We start from the raw sequence: 20,302 nt of genomic DNA, 5'->3' as shown, positions 1-20,302 counted from the left end.
GGTCTAAATCTGAACACAGCTAATTTGATCACTCAACCTGACACATCCAAGCTAAATGATATAAAATAAGGGCGTGTACACACACACAAATTTTGATTGGCCAATCACTGACCAATTTTACCACCTCCATGTAGTATGAGAGATTTCCTACAAAATCCATTCATAATATTCAGAATCTATTGGCCTTCATACTACAGGACAATTGTGAAATTGGATGTGTGCATGCACTATAAGGCTCATGTGGCTGTTTATTGTATTGTCCAAGTGATTGGGGACAGACAGCGTTGTCTAAGAAGGTGTCAACCTCAGGGCCTTTTTACACCTAGGCAGTTTGGTGTGGTGTTTTTACTGCACCCCACCTCTATGCAATGATAGTTTATGGAGACTTTCATACTGCAATGTTATGATGCGACGGAAGTGACATTTTCGCTGCATCCCCAACCCAGGTCAAGAACTATGTTACCGTGCAGCTTCTGCGTCGAGTTGCGGCGATCTGTGTTGATCCGGAAGTCATCTTAGTCTATCGGAGCAACGCGTGGATTCGTAAAAACTCACCTACGCGGCGTTGCAGCGCGCATGCGTGGAAGCGTAGTTTAATAATATACTTCCATGCACTTCCGTATAACTGAAGCAGGAAGTGATGGCAAGCGTGCGTCATCTCTTGCTTGGTCGTCAGACAGGTAACACCGCACAATAGCGGTTCCCTGAACCCCTGTTTTTGACAGTGTGATTTGGTGCTTCGGGGTGCGATGCACCGCATCGCTAATACAGGTTTATAGTCTGAAACCGGCCTGAGGTTCTGGAAGTCTGCTGCAGGAATGACTAGATTTTTTAACAGACAACATATATTTATACAGTTGCAAGGTGAACACAGCTCCACTCCACCACTTCTACTGCAGTGCTCGACCTGGTTGGCAAAACCAAGAGATGCAGCACACAAGGGGAGGTCCGCGCTTGTCAGATTGAAGTAACCTTTATTAAGGACATATCCAAATTAAAACTTGGCAGGCATCATAGCTGACATGTTTCGGACTCAAACGTCCTTAATCATAGCTCATACAAAAATGGCAGTTTGAACATATAGATAGGGATGTCAGTACACAGTACCCGCCCCAAAAGCATCCGAATTAGGGAGTGGTCACATGCCAAGGGGGTGTCTAAAAGGCACCACCTCCCACCCACACAAGCAAAGCAGAACATCAATGCAACATTCAACATTAAAAATGCATATGTAGAAAAATATGTATATACAAACTAAAAACCAGGAGCATGTAACCTAAAAAGCTCCTAAAGGAGAAGAAACAACCAGTGACAGCAAGGACAAACCTGAAAGCACACCAACACGGAAGAGCAAACCTGAAAGCAGACCAACACGGAAGAGCAAGGCCGGTAACCTATTAACCATAAATCTGAGGGACAAGTGGCAAAAATCCTTTAAATAATGGTAGCCAAATCCCATCTCGCATTTAAAGAGAATCTGTATTGTTAAAATCGCACAAAAGTAAACATACCAGTGCGTTAGGGGACATCTCCTATTACCCTCTGTCACAATTTCGCCGCTCCTCGCCACATTAAAAGTAGTCAAAAACAGTTTTTAAAAGTTTGTTTATAAACAAACAAAATGGCCACCAAAACAGGAAGTAGGTTGATGTACAGTATGTCCACACATAGAAAATACATCCATACACAAGCAGGCTGTATACACCCTTCCTTTTGAATCTCAAGAGATCATTTGTGTGTTTCTTTCCCCCATGCACTGAAGTTTCAGGCTGCTTGTTTTTCTCCTGCAAATAGCTTTGCCCTTGTCTGTAATTCTTCAGTATGTGAAAGCCCAGCCAGCTCAGAGGACGATTTATCCAGCTTGTAAAAGATAAGAGAGAAGAGAGAAGCTGCTCTAATCTAAATAATACACAGGCGGTGTGCAGAGAGGGGCCTGGAAAGGTGAGTTCATAGCAGAACCACAACACTGAAGAACTTGGCAGCCTTCCAGACACAGTCTGACAAGTCTGACAAGGGAAAGATACATTGATTTATTACAGAGACTGTGATAGCAGAAAGTGCTGCAGTTAGCCAGAACACATTAGAATAGCTTTTGGAACTAGTAGGATGATAAAGAACAGGATGCAATTTTTGTTACGGAGTCTCTTTAAGCCATGTGGGACCCTAGTGTTTAGTTTAAAAATCCACTTGGCTTCCTTTCTCAGTAGTCTCTTATAGAGATCCCCTCCCCTCCCCTCTTAGACGGTACTACTCTCTCAATCCCTCAAAAGGAAAAGCTGGTCATATTCCCTCCATGTATCTCACGAAAGTGTTTGGCGACATTGGTAATATGTGTAGTGTGACAATCTGCCCCCAGATAATGTTCTGCCACTCTCTGCCTCAAAGGCCTTGTAGTACACCACACATATTGCAGTGAACATGCTCCACAAGAAATAAGATACACCACATATCTAGTTCCACAGTTGATAAACTGTGAGATGGGGAAACTTCGGCCGTTAGAAGCAGAGACAACAGTTTTGGATCTAGCATGGACATGGCAATATTTACAGGTCGCCAAACCACACCTATGGGAGCCCACCGTGCTGAACAAGCTGGGGGACAAAACTTGTCCCAAAGTTGGAGCGTGTCTGCTCGTATATCTTACTCCAGACCAAGTCTTAAACCAAGTCTGTTCTAGAGTAGCCAAGAAATCTAGAACAGACTTGTTTAATCCTCGGGTGCCACAGAATCCCAAACCCCAGAAACCCACCTTTGTTACCACATATTGAAGTGAGTACAAGCAGGTGAATAGGATCATTGCCCTATAGATACATATAAAAGATCTATAACTTTTATTATCAAAAACCTAATTGGTTAAAAAAGAGTAGTTCATATGAATGAACAGCCTCACTGTGAAGGTCTCGTGAGTCCGATAACCAAAACACACATGCAGGGGTCCTAGCTTATCCCCCTCCACTTCACATCAGATTTAAAGTGGGGTGTAGCTATCCCGCAGTGGTGATAAAGTATACTTCACAGTTTGAATGTATGGGGAGCTTGAGAGTCATATACAGCACCGTGCACCTTTTGTGTAAATAGCCTTGTTCATCCTCCCATTGAGCAATATATGTATGGGGTGATCTTGTTTGAACTTGAGCATACCCACAGGGGTTAATATACACCTGTGTAGGGGACTCTCAAGCTCCCCATACATTCAAACTGTGAAGTATACTTTATCACCACTGCGGGATAGCTACACCCCACTTTAAATCTGATGTGAAGTGGAGGGGGATAAGCTAGGACCCCTGCATGTGTGTGTTGGTTATCGGACTCACGAGACCTTCACAGTGAGGCTGTTCATTCATATGAACTACTCTTTTTTAACCAATTAGGTTTTTGATAATAAAAGTTATAGATCTTTTATATGTATCTATAGGGCAACAAGTCCTCTGGACAATTGTGTTTGAGTACATTTCCCTGGTACCTTTTATTCGGTAGTGTTTGGAATAGGATCATTGCAAAATATCTCCCAATGCTTCGAGCTGACACGGGTCTATCCAATATCCTTAGTGATGGAGTAAGATATGCGAGCAGATGCGCTCCAACTTTGGTTTTCGGTTCGCGAACTTCCGCGGAAGGTTCGGTTCGCGGAAAAGTTCGCAAACCACAATAGACTTCAATGGGGAGGCGAACTTTGAAAAATAGAAAAAATTATGCTGGCCACAAAAGTGATGGAAAACATGTTTCAAGGGGTCTAACACCTGGAGAGTGGCATGGCGGAGTGGGATACATGCCCAAAGTCCCGGGGAAAAATCTGGATTTGACGCAAAGCAGCGTTTTAAGGGCAGAAATCACATTGAATGCTAAATTGCAGGCCTAAAGTGCTTTAAAACATCTTGCATGTGTATACATCAATCAGGGAGTGTAATTAGGGTTCTGCTTCACACTGACACACCAAACTCACTGTGTAACGCACCGCAAACAGCTGTTTGCATAGTGACGGCCGTGCTGGACTGGTGCGCACCGTGGCGAGAGTGTAGGCCGTGGCGGTTTTCAAGCCCATATGGTCGCCGGGCTGTGGTAGCTCAATGATAGAACAACAGTGACTGTCCAGCTGATCAAATTTGGTCTGACCACAATGAAGCAACGACCTTATTATCTTGTGTTCCACCCCCACCCGAGACACTCAAATAGCTGGCGGTCATTGCTTCATTGTGATACGCAAGCCCCTTCACCGCGGCAAGGTAATGATCTCGAAGGGGGATGGGCACATGTACATGCCTTTTGTTTTTTTGTTGCAGCCGCCCGCAGTGCAGCCAGAAAAATTAGGCAGGCATGTACACGCACCAGAAAAATTAGTGTAGCAGCCGCTGCTAGCAGCGGCCTTAAAAATTCAGGAATCCGCTTAGAGTCCTGGACCCTGTCGGTGGTGGCGGAGAAGGCAAGTGGCCTGCAGGCAGAGATGCTGTGTGTGGGGACTGACTTAGTCTTCGGTCGTGCAGTAGCCCTCCGTGATCCATGCCTCATTCATTTTAATAAAGGTCAGGTACTGAACACTGTCATGACTTAGGCGGCTTCTCTTCTCAGTGACAATGCCTCCAGCTGCACTGAAAGTCCTTTCTGACAGGACGCTTGCGGCAGGGCAAGAGAAAAGTTGTATGGCAAATTGGGACAGCTCTGGCCACAGGTCAAGCCTGCGCAACCAGTAGTCCAAGGGTTCATTGTCGCTGCTCGCAGTGTCTACATCCACACTCAAGGCCAGGTAGTCGGCTACCTGCCGGTCCAGGCGTTGGTGGAGGTTGGATCCGGAAGGACTATGGTGAGGAGTTGGACTAAAGAATGTCCGCATGTCCGACATCACCCTGAGATCGCTGGAGAGTCCTGTCCTTGCCTGCGTGGACTTGGGAGGAGGATTACTGCCAGTGGTACCTTGATTGCGTTGTGCTGCCACATCACCCTTAAACGCATTGTAAAGCATCATTGACAGCTTGTTCTGCAAGTGCTGCATCCTTTCCGCCTTGTGTTGAGTTGGTAACAGGTCCACCACTTTGTGCCTGTACCGAGGGTCTAGTAGCGTGGCCACCCAGTACAGGTCATTCCCCTTGAGTTTTTTGATACGGGGGTCCCTCAACAGGCTGGACAACATGAAAGAGGCCATCTGCACAAAGCTGGATGCAGACGTACTCTCCATCTCTTGCTCTTCCTCAGTGACGGCACGCAACTCCTCTTCCTCCCCCCAGCCATGAACAATACCACGGGAACATGGAGCAACAGAAGCCCAATGTGACGGCTGCCGCGGTTGTTCTTCTTCCGCCGCCTCTTTCTCCTCCACAGAAACACCTTCCTCATCATCATCATCAGAGTCTGACTCCTCTCCTTCCCCACACAACTCCTCTTCTCCCTCCTCCTCCCCCCTCTGTGCTGCTGCAGGTGTTGAGGAAACATCTGGTTCAGATGAAAATCGCTCCCATGACTCCTCCTGCCGTAACTGTTCTCGTTCACGCTCCTCCACAGCTGTATCCACCACTCTATGCACGGCACACTCCAGGAAGTAAGCGTAGGGGATCAAGTCGCTGATGGTGCCCTCAGCGCGTCTCACCAGTTTGGTCACCTCCTCAAAGGGCTCCATGAGCCTGCATGCATTTCGCATCAGTGTCCAGTTGTTGGGCCACAACATCCCCATCTTCCCAGATTGTGTCCTTGTACTGTAATTATACAGGTACTGGGTGACGGCTTTCTCCTGGTCTAGCAGGCGAGAGAACGTGTGGAATTCCAGCGAGTCGGGCTATCGCACATCAGGCATCTCACCGGCAAGTTGTTTCTACGCTGAATGTCCGCAAAGCATGCCATGGCCGTGTAAGATCGCCTGAAATGCCCACACAACTTCCTGGCTTGCTTCAGGACGTCCTCTAAGCCTTGGTACTTGGACACAAATCTTTGCACGACCAGATTCAGCACATGTGCCATGCAGGGTACATGTGTCAGCTTTCCCAAATTCAACGCGGAAATGAGATTGCTGCCGTTGTCACACACCACGTTGCCGATCTGCAGCTTGTGCGGGGTCAGCCATTGCTTCACCTGTTTGTTAAGAGCAGCCAGGAGAGCTGCTCCAGTGTGACTTTGAGGCAAGACATGTCTAAGACTGCGTGACACCGTCGTACCTGGCATGCAGCATAGGCCCCGGGGTGCGGGGGCTGTGTAGCTGGAGAAGAGATCGCATCACCAGCCAAGGAGGAGGAGGAGGATGACGACAGCGAAGAGGATGTAGCAGGCGGAGTCGAAGTGGCAGGAGGCCTGCCTGCAAGCCGTGGAGGTGTGACAAGTCGGTCCGCTGCGCAGCCATGTACTCCCTGCTTGCTGCCAGCGGTCACCAGGTTGACCCAATGGGCTGTGTACGTAATGTAGCGGCCCTGCCCGTGCTTGGCAGACCAGGCATCCGTGGTCAGGTGGACCCTTGACCCAACGCTCTTCGCAATAGATGACACCACTTGCCTCTTAACTGCACGGTACGGTTTGGGTATGGCCTTTTGTGAAAAATAATTGCGGCCTGGTATCTTCCACTGTGGTGTACCAATGGCCACAAACTTACGGAAAGTCTCTGACTCCACCAGCTTGTATGGTAATAGATGGCGAGCTAATAGTTCCGCCACGCCAGCTGTCAGACGCCGGGCAAGAGGGTGACTGACAGAAATTTCCTTCATACGCTCAAATACTTCCTTTACGGACAGCTGGGTACTGCTGTGGGCAGAGGAGAAGGAACCGCTCAAGGGAAGAGGCGGTGTGGAGGAGGGTGGCTGCGAATATGCAAGGGAAAAAGCGGATGAAGACGATGCACCTGAAGGAGGAAGAGGAGAGGGAGAGTGGCTTGTCTTTTGGGTGCTGCTTTTCCTCAGGTGTTCTTGCCATAGCTGTTTGTGCCTTTTCTCCAGGTGCCTTCGTAAGGCACTTGCCCCTACGTGAGAGTTGGCCTTTCCATGGCTCAATTTTTGCTGGCGGAGAGAACAGATGGCTTTGCTCCGATCTGAGACACACATATTAAAAAATTTCCAAACCGCTGAGCCCCCCTGGGGTGATGGCGCAATGGTGGCATCAGCAGCTGACGTTGAAGGGCATGTTGGCTGGCTGGCCATAGCTGGCAATACATGGTGCCGGACACTACCCCCCGCTGTTTCTGAGGATGAGCTCCCTCTGCTTCTATCATGGAGTCGTCTCCTCCTACTCCCTTACTCCCCCTCTGAACTGTCCCCCTGGTCATCTCCTCTACTGGGAACATACGTGGCATCCGTATAATCGTCATAATAATCCTCCTGCCCAGCTTCACTTTCCTCAGACCCACAACTGCACCAACTTCAGGTGGTTCATCATCCCCCTCCTCATACGTTACGTCCATACTGTCGCCACCTAACTCAGACGTATGAGGTGGTGTACCTGCGCCTTCTTCTTGTTGTTGCAGTAGTGGCTGTGAATCAGTGATTTCACCACCACCACCAATTAACTCCTGCAAAGTGTCAAATGCAGCAGATGTGGTGCTTGTACTAGCGCTGGTGGCACTGGCTGCGGGAGATGAGGTTTTCTGTGTTAAATACTCAACCACGTCCTCACAATTTTGGGAAGTGATAGCACATGCCTTCTTCTGAGCACTGTATTTTGGGCCAGTTCTGCACGAAATCACAGCAACACCACCTCGCACAGACCTGCCGGTGCCAGGTGGCCTTCCTCTGGGTCTGCCTCTACCTCTTCCTCTACCTGGTTTGTCCATTTTGTCCATCTCGGGGGGATGCTAGGTATATGCAGTGATATGGGTTCACTCAACACAACAGGTAGTTATATGCAGTGAGGTGGGTTCACTCAACACAACAGGTAGTTATATGCAGTGAGGTGGGTCCACTCAACACAACAGGTAGTTAGATGCAGTGAGGTGGGTTCACTGAACAGTAAAGGTAGTTATATGCAGTGAGGTGGGTTCACTGAACAATAAAGGTAGTTATATGCAGTGAGCTGGGTTTACTCAACACAACAGGTAGTTATATGCAGTGAGGTGGGTTCACTCAACACAACAGGTAGTTATATGCAGTGAGCTGGGTTCACTGAACAGTAAAGGTAGTTATATGCAGTGAGGTGGGTTCACTCAACAGTAAAGGTAGTTATATGCAGTGAGGTGGGTTCACTGAACAATAAAGGTAGTTATATGCAGTGAGGTGGGTTCACTCAACACAACAGGTAGTTATATGCAGTGAGCTGGGTTCACTCAACACAACAGGTAGTTAGATGCAGTGAGGTGGGTTCACTCAACACAACAGGTAGTTAGATGCAGTGAGGTAAGGTGGGTTCACTAAACAGTAAAGGTAGATATGCAGTGAGGTGGGTTCACTCAACAGTAAAGGTAGTTATATGCTGTGAGGTGGGTTCACTGAACAATAAAGGTAGTTATATGCAGTGAGCTGGGTTCACTCAACACAACAGGTAGTTATATGCAGTGAGCTGGGTTCACTCAACAAAACAGGTAGTTAGATGCAGTGAACTGGGTTCACTCAACAGTAAAGGTAGTTATATGCAGTGAGGTGGGTTCACTGAACAATAAAGGTAGTTATATGCAGTGAGGTGGGTTCACTGAACAATAAAGGTAGTTATATGCAGTGAGCTGGGTTCACTCAACACAACAGGTAGTTATATGCAGTGAGGTGGGTTCACTCAACACAACAGGTAGTTATATGCAGTGAGCTGGATTCACTGAACACAACAGGTAGTTAGATGCAGTGAGTTGGGTTCACTCAACACAACAGGTAGTTAGATGCAGTGAGCTGGGTTCACTCAACACAAAGCTAGGTATATGCAGTGATGAGGTGGGTTAAGTAAACACAACAGGTACTGGGTATATGCAGTACTGGGTAGTACAATGTGCAGCTCCCTGTCACACACACAGGTAGTCACTGAATGTGCTGGGTTGCTGGCAGTGGCTCACACAGTATGAATTAGCAATAGCAAGCCTGTGTCTGCAACAAAAGTGTCAGTTTGACACACACACAAAAAAAAAAGAAAGAAAAAGAACAGGATTAGCTCTGAAGAGAGCTGTTGAGGGGTGCTATAAAAGCAATAATAATCAGCCAGGAGCAAGCTAAGCAGCCAAGAACCTAACTAATCTGTCCCTAGGAGAACAATCTGCAGCAGCTCGCCCTAGTCTGTCTAATAGCAGGCAGACGAGTGACTCTAATGGCCGGCGAGCCTGCCTTATATAAGGGGGGGGGGGGGTGGGGCTCCAGGGCTTAGTGTAGCCTGAATGGCTACAATGTGCCTACTGAATGTGATGCAGAGGGTCAAAGTTGACCCTCATAGTGCATTATGGGGTGAATCAAACGTCCGCAAAAGTTCGCCTGGTACAGGCGAACGCGAACCACCAAAGTTCGCCTGGAACCGTTCGCTGGCGAACCGTTCGCTACACCCTTAATGGCAAGAAAGGAGTACGTGGCTGTGCAGCGGACCAACTTGTGACACCTCCACGGCTTGCAGGCAGGCCTCCTGCCACCTCCTCTCCTCCTGCTACATCCTCTTCACTGTTGTCTTCTTCCTCCTCCTTGGCTGAGTGGCAGTACAAACTCTACTGGTGCTGCGATCTCCTCTCCAGCTACACAGCCCCATCTCCCCAGGGCCTATGCTGCATGCCAGGTACGACGGTGTCACGCCATCTTAGACTTGTCTTGCCTCAAAGTGGAAAGTCACACTGGAGCAGCTCTCCTGGCTGCTTTTAACAAACAGGTGGATCAGTGGCTGACCCCGCACCAGCTGGAGATCGGCAACATGGTGTGTGACAACGGCAGCAATCTTCTTTCCGCTTTGAATTTGCTAAAGCTGACACATGTACCCTGCATGGCACATGTGCTGAATCTAGTCATTTAAAGATTTGTGTCAAAGTACCCAGGCTTAGGTCCTGAAGCAGACCAGGAAGTTGTGAGCATTTCAGGCGGTCTTACACGGCCATGGCATGCTTTGCGGACATTCAACGGAGAAACAACTTGCTGGTGAGAGGATTGATATGTGATAGCCCGACTCGCTGGAATTCGACCCTGGTCATGTTCTCTCGCCTGCATGAACAGGAGAAAGCCGTCACCCAGTACCTGTACAATTACAGTAAAAGGACACAATCTGGGGAGATGGGGATGTTGTGGCCCAACAACTGGACACTCATGCGAAAAGCATGCAGGCTCATGCGGCCGTTTGAGGAGGTGACCAAACTAGTCAGTCGCAGTGAAGGCACCATCAGCAACTTGATCCCGTATGCTTACTTCCTTTAGCGTACCGTGCGTAGAGTGGTGGATCAAGCTGTGGAGGAGCATGAAGAGGAACAGTTACGGCAGGAACAACCGTGGGAGCAATTTTCATCAGATTCAGATGTTTCCTCAACACCTGCGGCAGCACAGAGGGAGGAGGAGGAGGAAGAGTCATGTGGGGAAGAGGAGTCAGACTTGGATGATGAGGAAGGTGTTTCTTTGGAGGAGGAGGAGGAGGAGGCGGCGGCAGAAGAACAACCGCAGCAGGTGTCGCAGGGGGCTTGTGCTGCTCAACGTCCCCGTGGTATTGTTCGTGGCTGGGGGGAGGAGGACTTACCTGACGTCACTGAGGAAGAGCAAGAGGAGATGGAGAGTATGTCTGGATCCAACTTTGTGCAGATGACATCTTTCATGCTGTCCAGCCTGTTGAGGGACCCCCGTATAAAAAAACTCAAGGGGAATGAGCTGTACTGGGTGGCCACGCTGCTAGATCCTCGGTATAGGCACAAAGTGGCGGACATGTTACCAACTCACCAGAAGGCAGAAAGGATGCAGCGCTTGCAGAACAAGCTGGCCACTATGCTTTACAATGCGTTTAAGGGTGATGTCACAGCACAACGCAAAGGTACCACTGCCAGTAATCCTCCTCCCATGTCCACGCAGGCAAGGACAGGACACTCCAGCGATCTCAGGGTGATGTCGGACATGCGGGCATTCTTTAGTCCAACTCCTCGCAATAGTCCTTCCGGATCCACCCTATATAATACCTGGACTGGCAGGTAGCCGACTACATGGTCTTAAGCAGAGCCGGATTAAGGCCAAATGGGGCCCTAAGCAAAGTAGACAATTTGGGCCCCCCTCGGAAAAAGTAAAGTGACTAGTACAATGAAAATGTACCAGCGAAGGCTACTGAGAATCCTCTATAATAAAATACCTGTGTCCCTGCGTCCTCTCCTGTCCCCGTATTTCTGCGTTTGCGCTACTGCACATGTGTGGCATGCAGGCGGACGGATGCAAGGGGCAGCATGGGCAAGGTGGTGGTGTCACGACTGAGCCCTAGCACCTGTTATGAACGGGATGGCTTATGCCTAGTAAAGAATAAACTAACTAGTGCACAGAGGTAGAAAAGTGCTGACAAAAAAGTGACAGGATCATGGAGAAAAGACTCGGGATAAAGTGACTAATGCTCTTCAACAATTAATTTATAAAGATTATACAGTAAAATCAGCAATGAATGTGATACACAAATCAAATAATCCTCAATTATGATAACGATATCAAATGCCCTGAGTTGTTAATCCAATTCATGTCACATGACCTCAACTACAGCATCTATCCTCATTTCAAACAACTTCAATACATTAAATTCATATAAATCATTTGTATGATAAATTCATATGCAGCAGCAACACATCACGAAGTGGATGCATATGAGGGAATGAAGCAGTGTTTGCACTTGTCAGAGTGGGCTGCAGAAAATGAGGTTACCTCTTCTGTCTGTGCCTGAGCACTGGGGGAGGGGAGGATCAGATACGGGCAGCTCAGGGCAGGAGAGAAGACACAGGCTCCAGACTCTACAGCCTGTCACTCGCTGCTGGTTTGCTCTGCTTCAGGTGAAAAGTGCAGAGCTCTGGGGGAAAACACCTCCTGTTCGGTTTTTTCTCCCACTGGCCACAGCTAGATGTAGTGACAGGCAGTCATACAGATCGTTCTCCCTGTTCATCCTGACACTTTACAGTGATTACCTGCTGCTGTGTAGAACAAGAGGAGGATGGATGAACATCCCCAGCCCACACTGACTGCACTCATGTCCTGCACGCTACTCGAGAAGGTTGCCGTCCCGGGCATATGTGGGCGGGCTCTTGGCTGCCTCTCTCTTCACTCATTGGTGGAGAGTGTAGTGCAGATGAAAGATGATTGGAGGGAAGGAGGGACAGAGGAGGACGGCAGGACACATGACGTTACTGGCTCAGCGTCTGAAAACCAGCCTGCCCTGCTTGTGTAGCAAAGCACAAATGCTCGTTCGGATTCGCAGGGCCGGCTGCCACACACATTTTGATGGTGACAAGTATCAAAAACGGATGGTTGGCAACCCTGATGGGGCCCCAAGCAGGTGCCTCTGTTGACTGGTCGGTAATCCGGCCCTGGCCTTAAGTGTGGATGTAGACACTCTGAGCAGCGATGATGAACCCTTGGACTACTGGGTGCGCAGGCTTGACCTGTGGCCAGAGCTGTCCCAATTTGCTATCTAACTTCTGTCTTGCCCTGCCTCAAGCGTCCTGTCAGAAAGGACCTTCAGCGCAGCTGGAGGCATTGTCACTGAGAAGAGAAGTCACCTAAGTCACAAAAGTGTTCAGTACCTGACCTTTATCAAAATGAATGAGGCATGGATCCCGGAGGGCTACTGCCCGCCCGAAGACTAAGTCTGTTCCCACACACAGCATCTCTGCCTGCACGCCGTGTGACTGGCTGCCTGCCCCAAGACTAAGTCGCACCCCACACAGCACCTCTGCCCGCAGGCCACTTGACTGCCTTCTCCGCCACCACCAACAGGGTCCAGGACTCCAGGCGGATTCCTGAATTTTTTAGGTGCTATAATAATTTTTCAGGTGCATGCACATGCCTACCTAATTTTTCTGGCTGCACTGTGGCTGAAACAACAACAAAAAAAGGCATGTACATGTGCCCATTCCCCTTCGTGATCATTACCTTGCCGAGGTGAAGGGGCTTGCGTTTCACAATGAAGCAATGACCGCCGGCTATATGAGTGTCTGGGGGGGTGGCACACCAAAGATAATTAGGTTGTTGCTTCATTGTGGACAGACCAAATTTGATCAGCTGGACAGTCACTGTTCTGTCATTCAGCTACCTCAGCCCGGCAACCATATGGGCTGGAAAGCTGCCATCACCTGCACTCTCATCATGGTGCGCACCAGTCCAGCACGGCCGTCACTACACAAACAGATATTTGCAGTCACTGCATACTTTCCACTGCAACTTTGACTGCACATTGTATTATACCTGGCAGTCAGTGCATACCTTTCACTTGAATGGATGGCAGACTTGCCCTTCATAACAGATTCTCATTAAAGGTAATAAAGTCGATCAGTGTCATATACAGCAGGGCCTCGAAAGTCCTCCTTTTGGTCACTACCTTGGGATGTGCATGCCATGCCTGCTGCCTTCCTTGGATGTGTGTGGTAGCCGTTCCTGCTCCTTTGCCCACAGCGTGCCTGCTGCCTTCCTTGGATGTGTGGTGGTGGTAGCCGTTTCTTCGGAATCAAACCAGGATTCCCCGGCCATTACCCGTGGTCACCATGGTACTGAGAAAGTACCATTGAAAGTTTCACACAGTTGAACTGAATGGCAGACTTTCCCTCCATAACGCATTCTTGGCAAATTCCTTGGCCATTACCCGTGGTCACTCGCAATGGCAGACTTGCCCTCCATAACAGATTCTTGTTACAGGTAGTACAGTCTGTCAGTGTCATCTACAGCAGGGCCTTGAAAGTCCTCCTGTATTGTTATTTTTGGTCACTACCTCGGGACATGCATGCCATGCCTGCTGCCTTCCTTGGATGTGTGGTAACCATTCCTGCTCCTTTGCCACAGCGTGCCTGCTGCCTTCCTTGGATGTGTGGTGGTGGTAGCTGTTTCTTTGGCTCCCACTCCAAACCGGAATCGAACCAGGATTCCCCGGCCATTACCCGTGGTCACTTGCAATGGCAGACTTGCCCTCCATAAAAGATTCTCGTTGCAGGTACAGAACAGCAAGCAGAACAAGTATTTAAAAAAATAGATGTAAGCTTTGACAATGGTAAAAAAAGAACCATCGAAAATTGATAAGGCAGTCAGACATTACCTGACATCACTGAGTGAGGAAGAGCAATCTCGCCATGGTGTGCACCAGTCCAGCACGGCCGTCACTATGCAAACAGCTGTTTCCGGTGCGTTACACAGTGAGTTTGGTGTGTCAGTGTGAAGCAGTACTCTAATTACACTCCCTGATTGATGTATGCACATGCAAGATGTTTTAAAGCACTTTAGGCCTGCAATTTAGCATATAACCACCCTGGCGTTCTGATTAAATCGCCAGGGTGGCTGCGGGAGGGTTTTTTTTAAATAAAAAAAAAACTATTTCATGGAGCCAACTGAAAGTTGGCTGCATGAAAGCCCACTAGAGGGCGCTCCGGAGGCGATCTTCCGATCGCCTCCGGCGCCCAGAATAAACAAGGAAGGCCGCAATGAGCGGCCTTCCTTGTTTTGCTTATATCGTCGCCATAGCGACGAGCGGAGTGACGTCATCGACGTCAGCCGACGTCCTGACGTCAGCCGCCTCCGATCCAGCCCTTAGCGCTGGCCGGAACTTTTTGTTCCGGCTACGCTGGGCTCAGGCGGCTGGGGGGACCCTCTTTCGCCGCTGCTCGCGGCGGATCGCCGCAGAGCGGCGGCGATCAGGCAGCACACGCGGCTGGCAAAGTGCCGGCTGCGTGTGCTGCTTTTTATTTGACAAAAATCGGCCCAGCAGGGCCTGAGCGGCAGCCTCTGGCGGTGTTGGACGAGCTGAGCTCGTCCAGACCGCTCAGCAGGTTAATGTGATTTCTGCCCTTAAAACGCTGCTTTGCGTCAAATCCAGATTTTTCCCCGGGACTTTGGGCATGTATCCCACTCCGCCATGCCCCCCTCCAGGTGTTAGATCCCTTGAAACATCTTTTCCATCACTTTTGTGGCCAGCATAAATTGTTCTAGTTTTCAAAGTTCGCATCCCCATTGAAGTCTATTGCGGTTCGCGAAAGTTCGCGCGAACTGAACTTTCGCGGGAGGTTCACGAACCTAAAGTCAGAGGTTCGGGCCATCTCTATTCATATGTTTCAAAGGCTTTTATTGACAATTACAGTACATCAAATGTATGGCACTGTCAACATTTGCAGTGTTAGCCCTTCTTTTTCAAGACCTCTGCAACCAATCAACCTCTGGGCCAAATCCTGACTGATGGCAACCCATTCTTTCATAATCAATGCTGGGATTTTGTCAGAACTTGTGAGTTTTTATGTGTCCACTCGCCTCTTGACTACAATTTCTCAATTGGATTATGGCCTTATGGCATGGTGCTTCATCATGCTTGAAAAAGCATTGTTTTTCACCAAGCTGTTCTTGGAGGGTTGGAAGAAGTTGCTGTTGGGGGATATTTTGGTACCATTCTTTATTCATGGCTGTGTTAAAATTGTGAGTGAGCCCACTTCTTTGGATGAGAAGCAGCCCCACTCATGAATGGTCTCAGGATGCTCTACTGTTGGCATGAGGCAGGACTGATGGTAGCACTCATCTTTTCTTGTCTGGACATTTATTTTGCCAGATGTCCCAAACATTTAGAAAAGGGCTTCATTAGAAAAAAATGATTTACCTCAGTCCTCGGCAGTCCAATCCCTGTACTTTTTGCTGAATATTGGCCTGACCCCGATGTTTGTCTTGGAGAGAAGTGGCTTTTTTGCTCCCCTTTTTTGACACCAGGCCATTCTCCAAAAGTCTTCACCTCACTGTGCATGCAGATGCACTCACACCTGCCTGCTACCATTCCTGAGCTTAAGCAAGCTCTGCACTGATCCCGCAATTAATTGATTCATCTTTTGGAGCATGCTGGACTTTCTTGGGTGCCCTGAAGCATTTTTCACGCCAACTGAACCTCTCTCCTTTAAGTTCCTGATGACCCAATAAATGGTTGATTTAGGTGCAATCTTATTAGCAGCAATATCCTTGCCAGTGAAACTCTTCTTTTTATGCAATGTTCAGTGTGTTGTTGCATGTGACCATGGATAACAGAGTACAATGATTTTAAACATCCAGTCTGCTATTGTAACTCAATCAGCATGACAGAATGATCTGTGGCCTTGTGCTAGTCAACACTTCCTTTTGTGGCAGGACTGAAATGCAGTGGAAAATGCTTTTCGGAGAATAAAGTTCATTTCCATGGCAAAGAAGGACTTTGCATTTCATTTTATCACTCTTCATAACATTCTGGAGCATATTCAAACTGTCATCATAAAAACTGAAGCTGCAAACTCTGTGAAAACCAGTATTTCTGCCATCTACAAACATGACCCGTGACTGTATTCAACTGCTCGGGAGCCACATACAAAGAAGTGGGGATTGAGGGGAATGGGAACGATGCTGAAAGAAACCGGAATGCAGAAAGGTAAATGATCCTAACTGGGAGGGAGCATTTATTTAATTTTTCAGTTCAGGTATACTTTAAAGCTTCTATACAAGTGTGTCGATGTTGACTGTACTTCAACCCCCACCCCCACCCCAGAGATGGACTCTAACCTTAAAGAGAATCTGTATTGTTAAAATCGCTCAAAAGTTAACATACCAGTGCGTTAGGGGACATCTCCTATTACCCTCTGTCACAATTTCGCCGCTCCTCGCCGCATTAAAAGTGGTTAAAAACAGTTTTAAAAAGTTTGTTTGTAAACAAACAAAATGGCCACCAAAACAGGAAGTAGGTTGATGTACAGTATGTCCACACATAGAAAATACATCCATACACAAGCAGGCTGTATACAGCCTTCCTTTTGAATCTCAAGAGATCATTTGTGTGTTTCTTTCCCCCATGCACTGAAGTTTCAGGCTGCTCTTTTCTTCCTGCAGAGTGCAGACAGCTTTGCCCTTGTTTGTAATTCCTCAGTATGTGAAAGCCCAGCCAGCTCAGAGGACGATTTATCCAGCTGATTAGAGCAGCTTCTCTCTTCTCTCTTATCTAAATAACACACAGGCAGTGTGCATAGAGGGGCCAGAAAGGGTGAGTTCATAGCAGAACCACAACACTGAAGAACTTGGCAGCCTTCCAGACACAGGCCGACAAGTCTGACAGGGGAAAGATACATTGATTTATTACAGAGACTGTGATAGTAGAAAGTGCTGCAGTAAGCCAGAACACATTAGAATAGCTTTTGGAACATGTAGGATGATAAAAAACAGGATGCAATTTTTGTTACGGAGTCTCTTTAATCTGTTAGGGACCAGGGGGGGGGTTTGAGAGTGGGGAGAGGTTGGGTCATTGTAAAATAGTGATAAGTATTGCCAATACGTAACTATATGAACGAAGTAGTAGAATATCTGTAAATTTACAGATTTTCTACTACCGATATTCCTGCGCCCTCTTATGGGCGCCTTTATCAAATGTGTGTGTGCTAAGACAATATCTGCAAGCTCTGCTGACTTTGTTTGGTTTTGTCCTCTTTGTATTCATATGAATGAATATAAACCTTCAGGCTTTAGTACAGAATGGTCACCAATAACACATAATGTTGATAAACTGGTGATGATTAGAAATGGTCAATAAGATGAAAATAAGTTCACCTAAAATTCAAATTTTATGTAAATTATATGGAGCATGACAGTGGACCAATAACAATTGACAGGAAGTTATTCTTATTGGTCCAATTTCAAGCTCATGTAATTTACATGACATTTGATTTTTAGGAGAACTAACTTGCATCTCATTGACCATCTCTACTGATAATGCTGACAACTTTTTCATTCAGCAGAAGTACAGTGTGACGTACCTGGGAAGAAGGCTGGTAAAACAGATGGTTTTGGAGGCACCACACAGGTGATTGCTGTGTCTGTGACATTGAGAACGGCACATTCCTGACCTGAAATCACAACACAATGACAGATCATTACATAGATTTAAGTTGCTTCTCAATACTTTAAAGGATACCCAAACTGAAATGTGACATGATGAGATAGACATGTGTATGTACAGTGCCTAGCACACAAATAACTAGGCTGTATTCCTTTTTTTATTTCTCTGCCTGAAAGAGTTAAATATCAGGTATGTAAGTGGCTGACTCAGTCCTGACTCAGACAAAAAGTGACTACAGTGTGACCCTCACTGATAAGAAATTCCCCTTTTTTACCTCTTTCTTGCTCTCAGAAGCCATTTTCTGCTAGGAAAGAGTTTTATAGTTGGAATTTCTTATCAGCGAGGGTCACACTGTAGTCACTTCCTGCCTGAGTCAGGACTGAGTCAGCCACTTACATACCTTATATTTTACTCTTTCAGGCAGAGAAAGAAAAAAAGGAACACAGCATAGTTATTTGTGTGCTAGGCACTGTACATACACGTCTATCTCATTATGTCACATTTCAGTTCGGGTATCCTTTAAAGTATTAGGTATTGGGTAGCCATGCAAGGTGCTCAGATAGCAGTACTAGGTAGTTACCAGTCAAACAAATAGCAGGCACAGAGCACACATCACTACTGACGCACTAAGCCACTACCACAAACTCTGCACTAAGCCAGCCCACACTAAGGCACCTCCCACAACCATGTCACCCACACTAAGCCGTTGCTGAACTAAGCCACCACCCCACATCTGCGCCACCCACCCACAACAGCTCCGCCTACATGTGCATCCATGCATACTTAAGTATGCTTGGACACTCCTGCAGTTGCGCACGCACACCACAAATGCCGCACTATGCCAGCCCACACTAAGCCACCTCCCACAACTGTGTCATCCACACTAAGCCACTGCTGCACTAAGCCGCCACCCCACATCTGCGCCATCTACACTAAGCCGCCGCCTACAGGTGCTTCCACGTCTGTGCATACCTACAACTGTGGATTAGAATTATGGATGTGTGCACCATAGATGGTGTTATAAGTTAGCTCAGTGCAATCCTCATTGCAACCATGGATGGTTTTAACATACAGTATATCAGGCTTATTACTCTCATCCAAATACAAATCATGATCTCTGATTTTTGTATAGTACAAATGGCTTGGCTTTCAGATACCTCCTACCAGGACTTTGGCTGGAAGGTCTGTCTGATCGAAGTACTGTCCAGTTATGGTGATAACAGTGCCTCCCGCCACACTTCCAGAGGAGGGGAAGATCCCAGAGATCACTGCGCAAGGGATAAAGCACAGAAAATTGGTTCTTTTGGGGTTATAAATAAACACAAGATATTATTAAAATGTATTATTACACTTATTAAGTGCTAACATACAGTATTACACAATACTATAATATAGAAAAGAGAGACATTACCGCATTAATTGATGTTACACAATGGTGCAATGCAACAATGGTACACAAAAAAAAATGATTTAACATTGTAGGGAGAAATACAGCAGACGTGCAGAGTCCATATAGAGGCGGAAAAGAGCACATGGGAGGAGGCCCTGCCAAATAGGGTTACAATCTAAGGGGTGGGAAAGAGGAAAACATAAGGGGGAGGGAAGACCAAGGGAGGGGGCGGAGCTATGAAGATGGTGGATAGATGGCTCTTTACAGCTGATTATTCTCATTACCTGCATAAGTTTGGTGCATAGCAATTTTATTAAGGGAAGACACAAAGTACGTGGTCCGGTCTGGTAAGCTCCTGCAAATCATAAATAATTCATTTCCAGTTAGACAAGAATAATGAATTGTACTTTGATCACCATACAGTAATAATAATAAAAAGATTAAGAAGAGGAATACACTATTGCCAAATTGAAGTTAAACTGTCCTGTGCAGAGAAGGGAAGGGTAGAAACTTGGGCTGTGCTGGTAAATTTTGCAATATTGATACTTCAAATAAACTACAGAGGTTAAAGAGGAACTTCAGCCTAAACAAACATACTGTCATTAAGTTACATTAGTTATGTTAATTAAAATAGATAGGTAATATAATCTCTTACCCACCCTGTTTTAAAAGAACAGGCAAATGTTTGATTTCATGATGGCAGCCATATTTTTGGTTGAAAGGAGGTGACAGGGAGCATGAGACACAGTTCCAACTGTCCTGTGTGCTGATCACCTCTCCCAGTTGCTAGGCAACGTGAATAACAACATAGGAAATCCCATCATGCTCTGCACAGCATCAGTAAGAAAAAGTCCAGGCTATTTTTTGGGTGGGTGGAGCTTAGCTAAAAATGCAGCGAAAAATGATGCTTTGGCAAGAAAAACAAAGTTCTGATGCTGTGAAACTGTTAAAGAAACACCAAGCCTTTTCGGTTCTGCTGAGTAGATTTTTAGTCCGGAGGTTCACTTTAAGTGATCATCA

At 47.1% G+C, this 20,302-nt stretch overlaps 1 protein-coding gene across 1 annotated transcript in view; it reads right to left on the bottom strand.

The window, feature by feature from the left end:
• The window catches only part of LOC137519451 (fibrocystin-L-like), a 388,270-nt gene that overhangs the window by 306,926 nt on the left and 61,042 nt on the right, over positions 1-20,302 (bottom strand). The window contains exons 8-10 of the mRNA XM_068238405.1: positions 19,567-19,637; positions 19,050-19,160; positions 17,810-17,899 (exon numbers count right to left, since the gene is read on the bottom strand). Of these exons, the coding sequence (XP_068094506.1) occupies positions 17,810-17,899; positions 19,050-19,160; positions 19,567-19,637 (272 nt within the window). The remainder of the gene's footprint in view (positions 1-17,809; positions 17,900-19,049; positions 19,161-19,566; positions 19,638-20,302) is intronic.

Source organism: Hyperolius riggenbachi, chromosome 5 (genome assembly GCF_040937935.1).
Source record: "Hyperolius riggenbachi isolate aHypRig1 chromosome 5, aHypRig1.pri, whole genome shotgun sequence".
In the NCBI taxonomy this organism is placed as follows: Eukaryota; Metazoa; Chordata; class Amphibia; order Anura; family Hyperoliidae; genus Hyperolius; species Hyperolius riggenbachi.
Note: the sequence above shows the minus strand (reverse complement) of the source record. Positions and strands in the feature narration are given on the sequence as shown.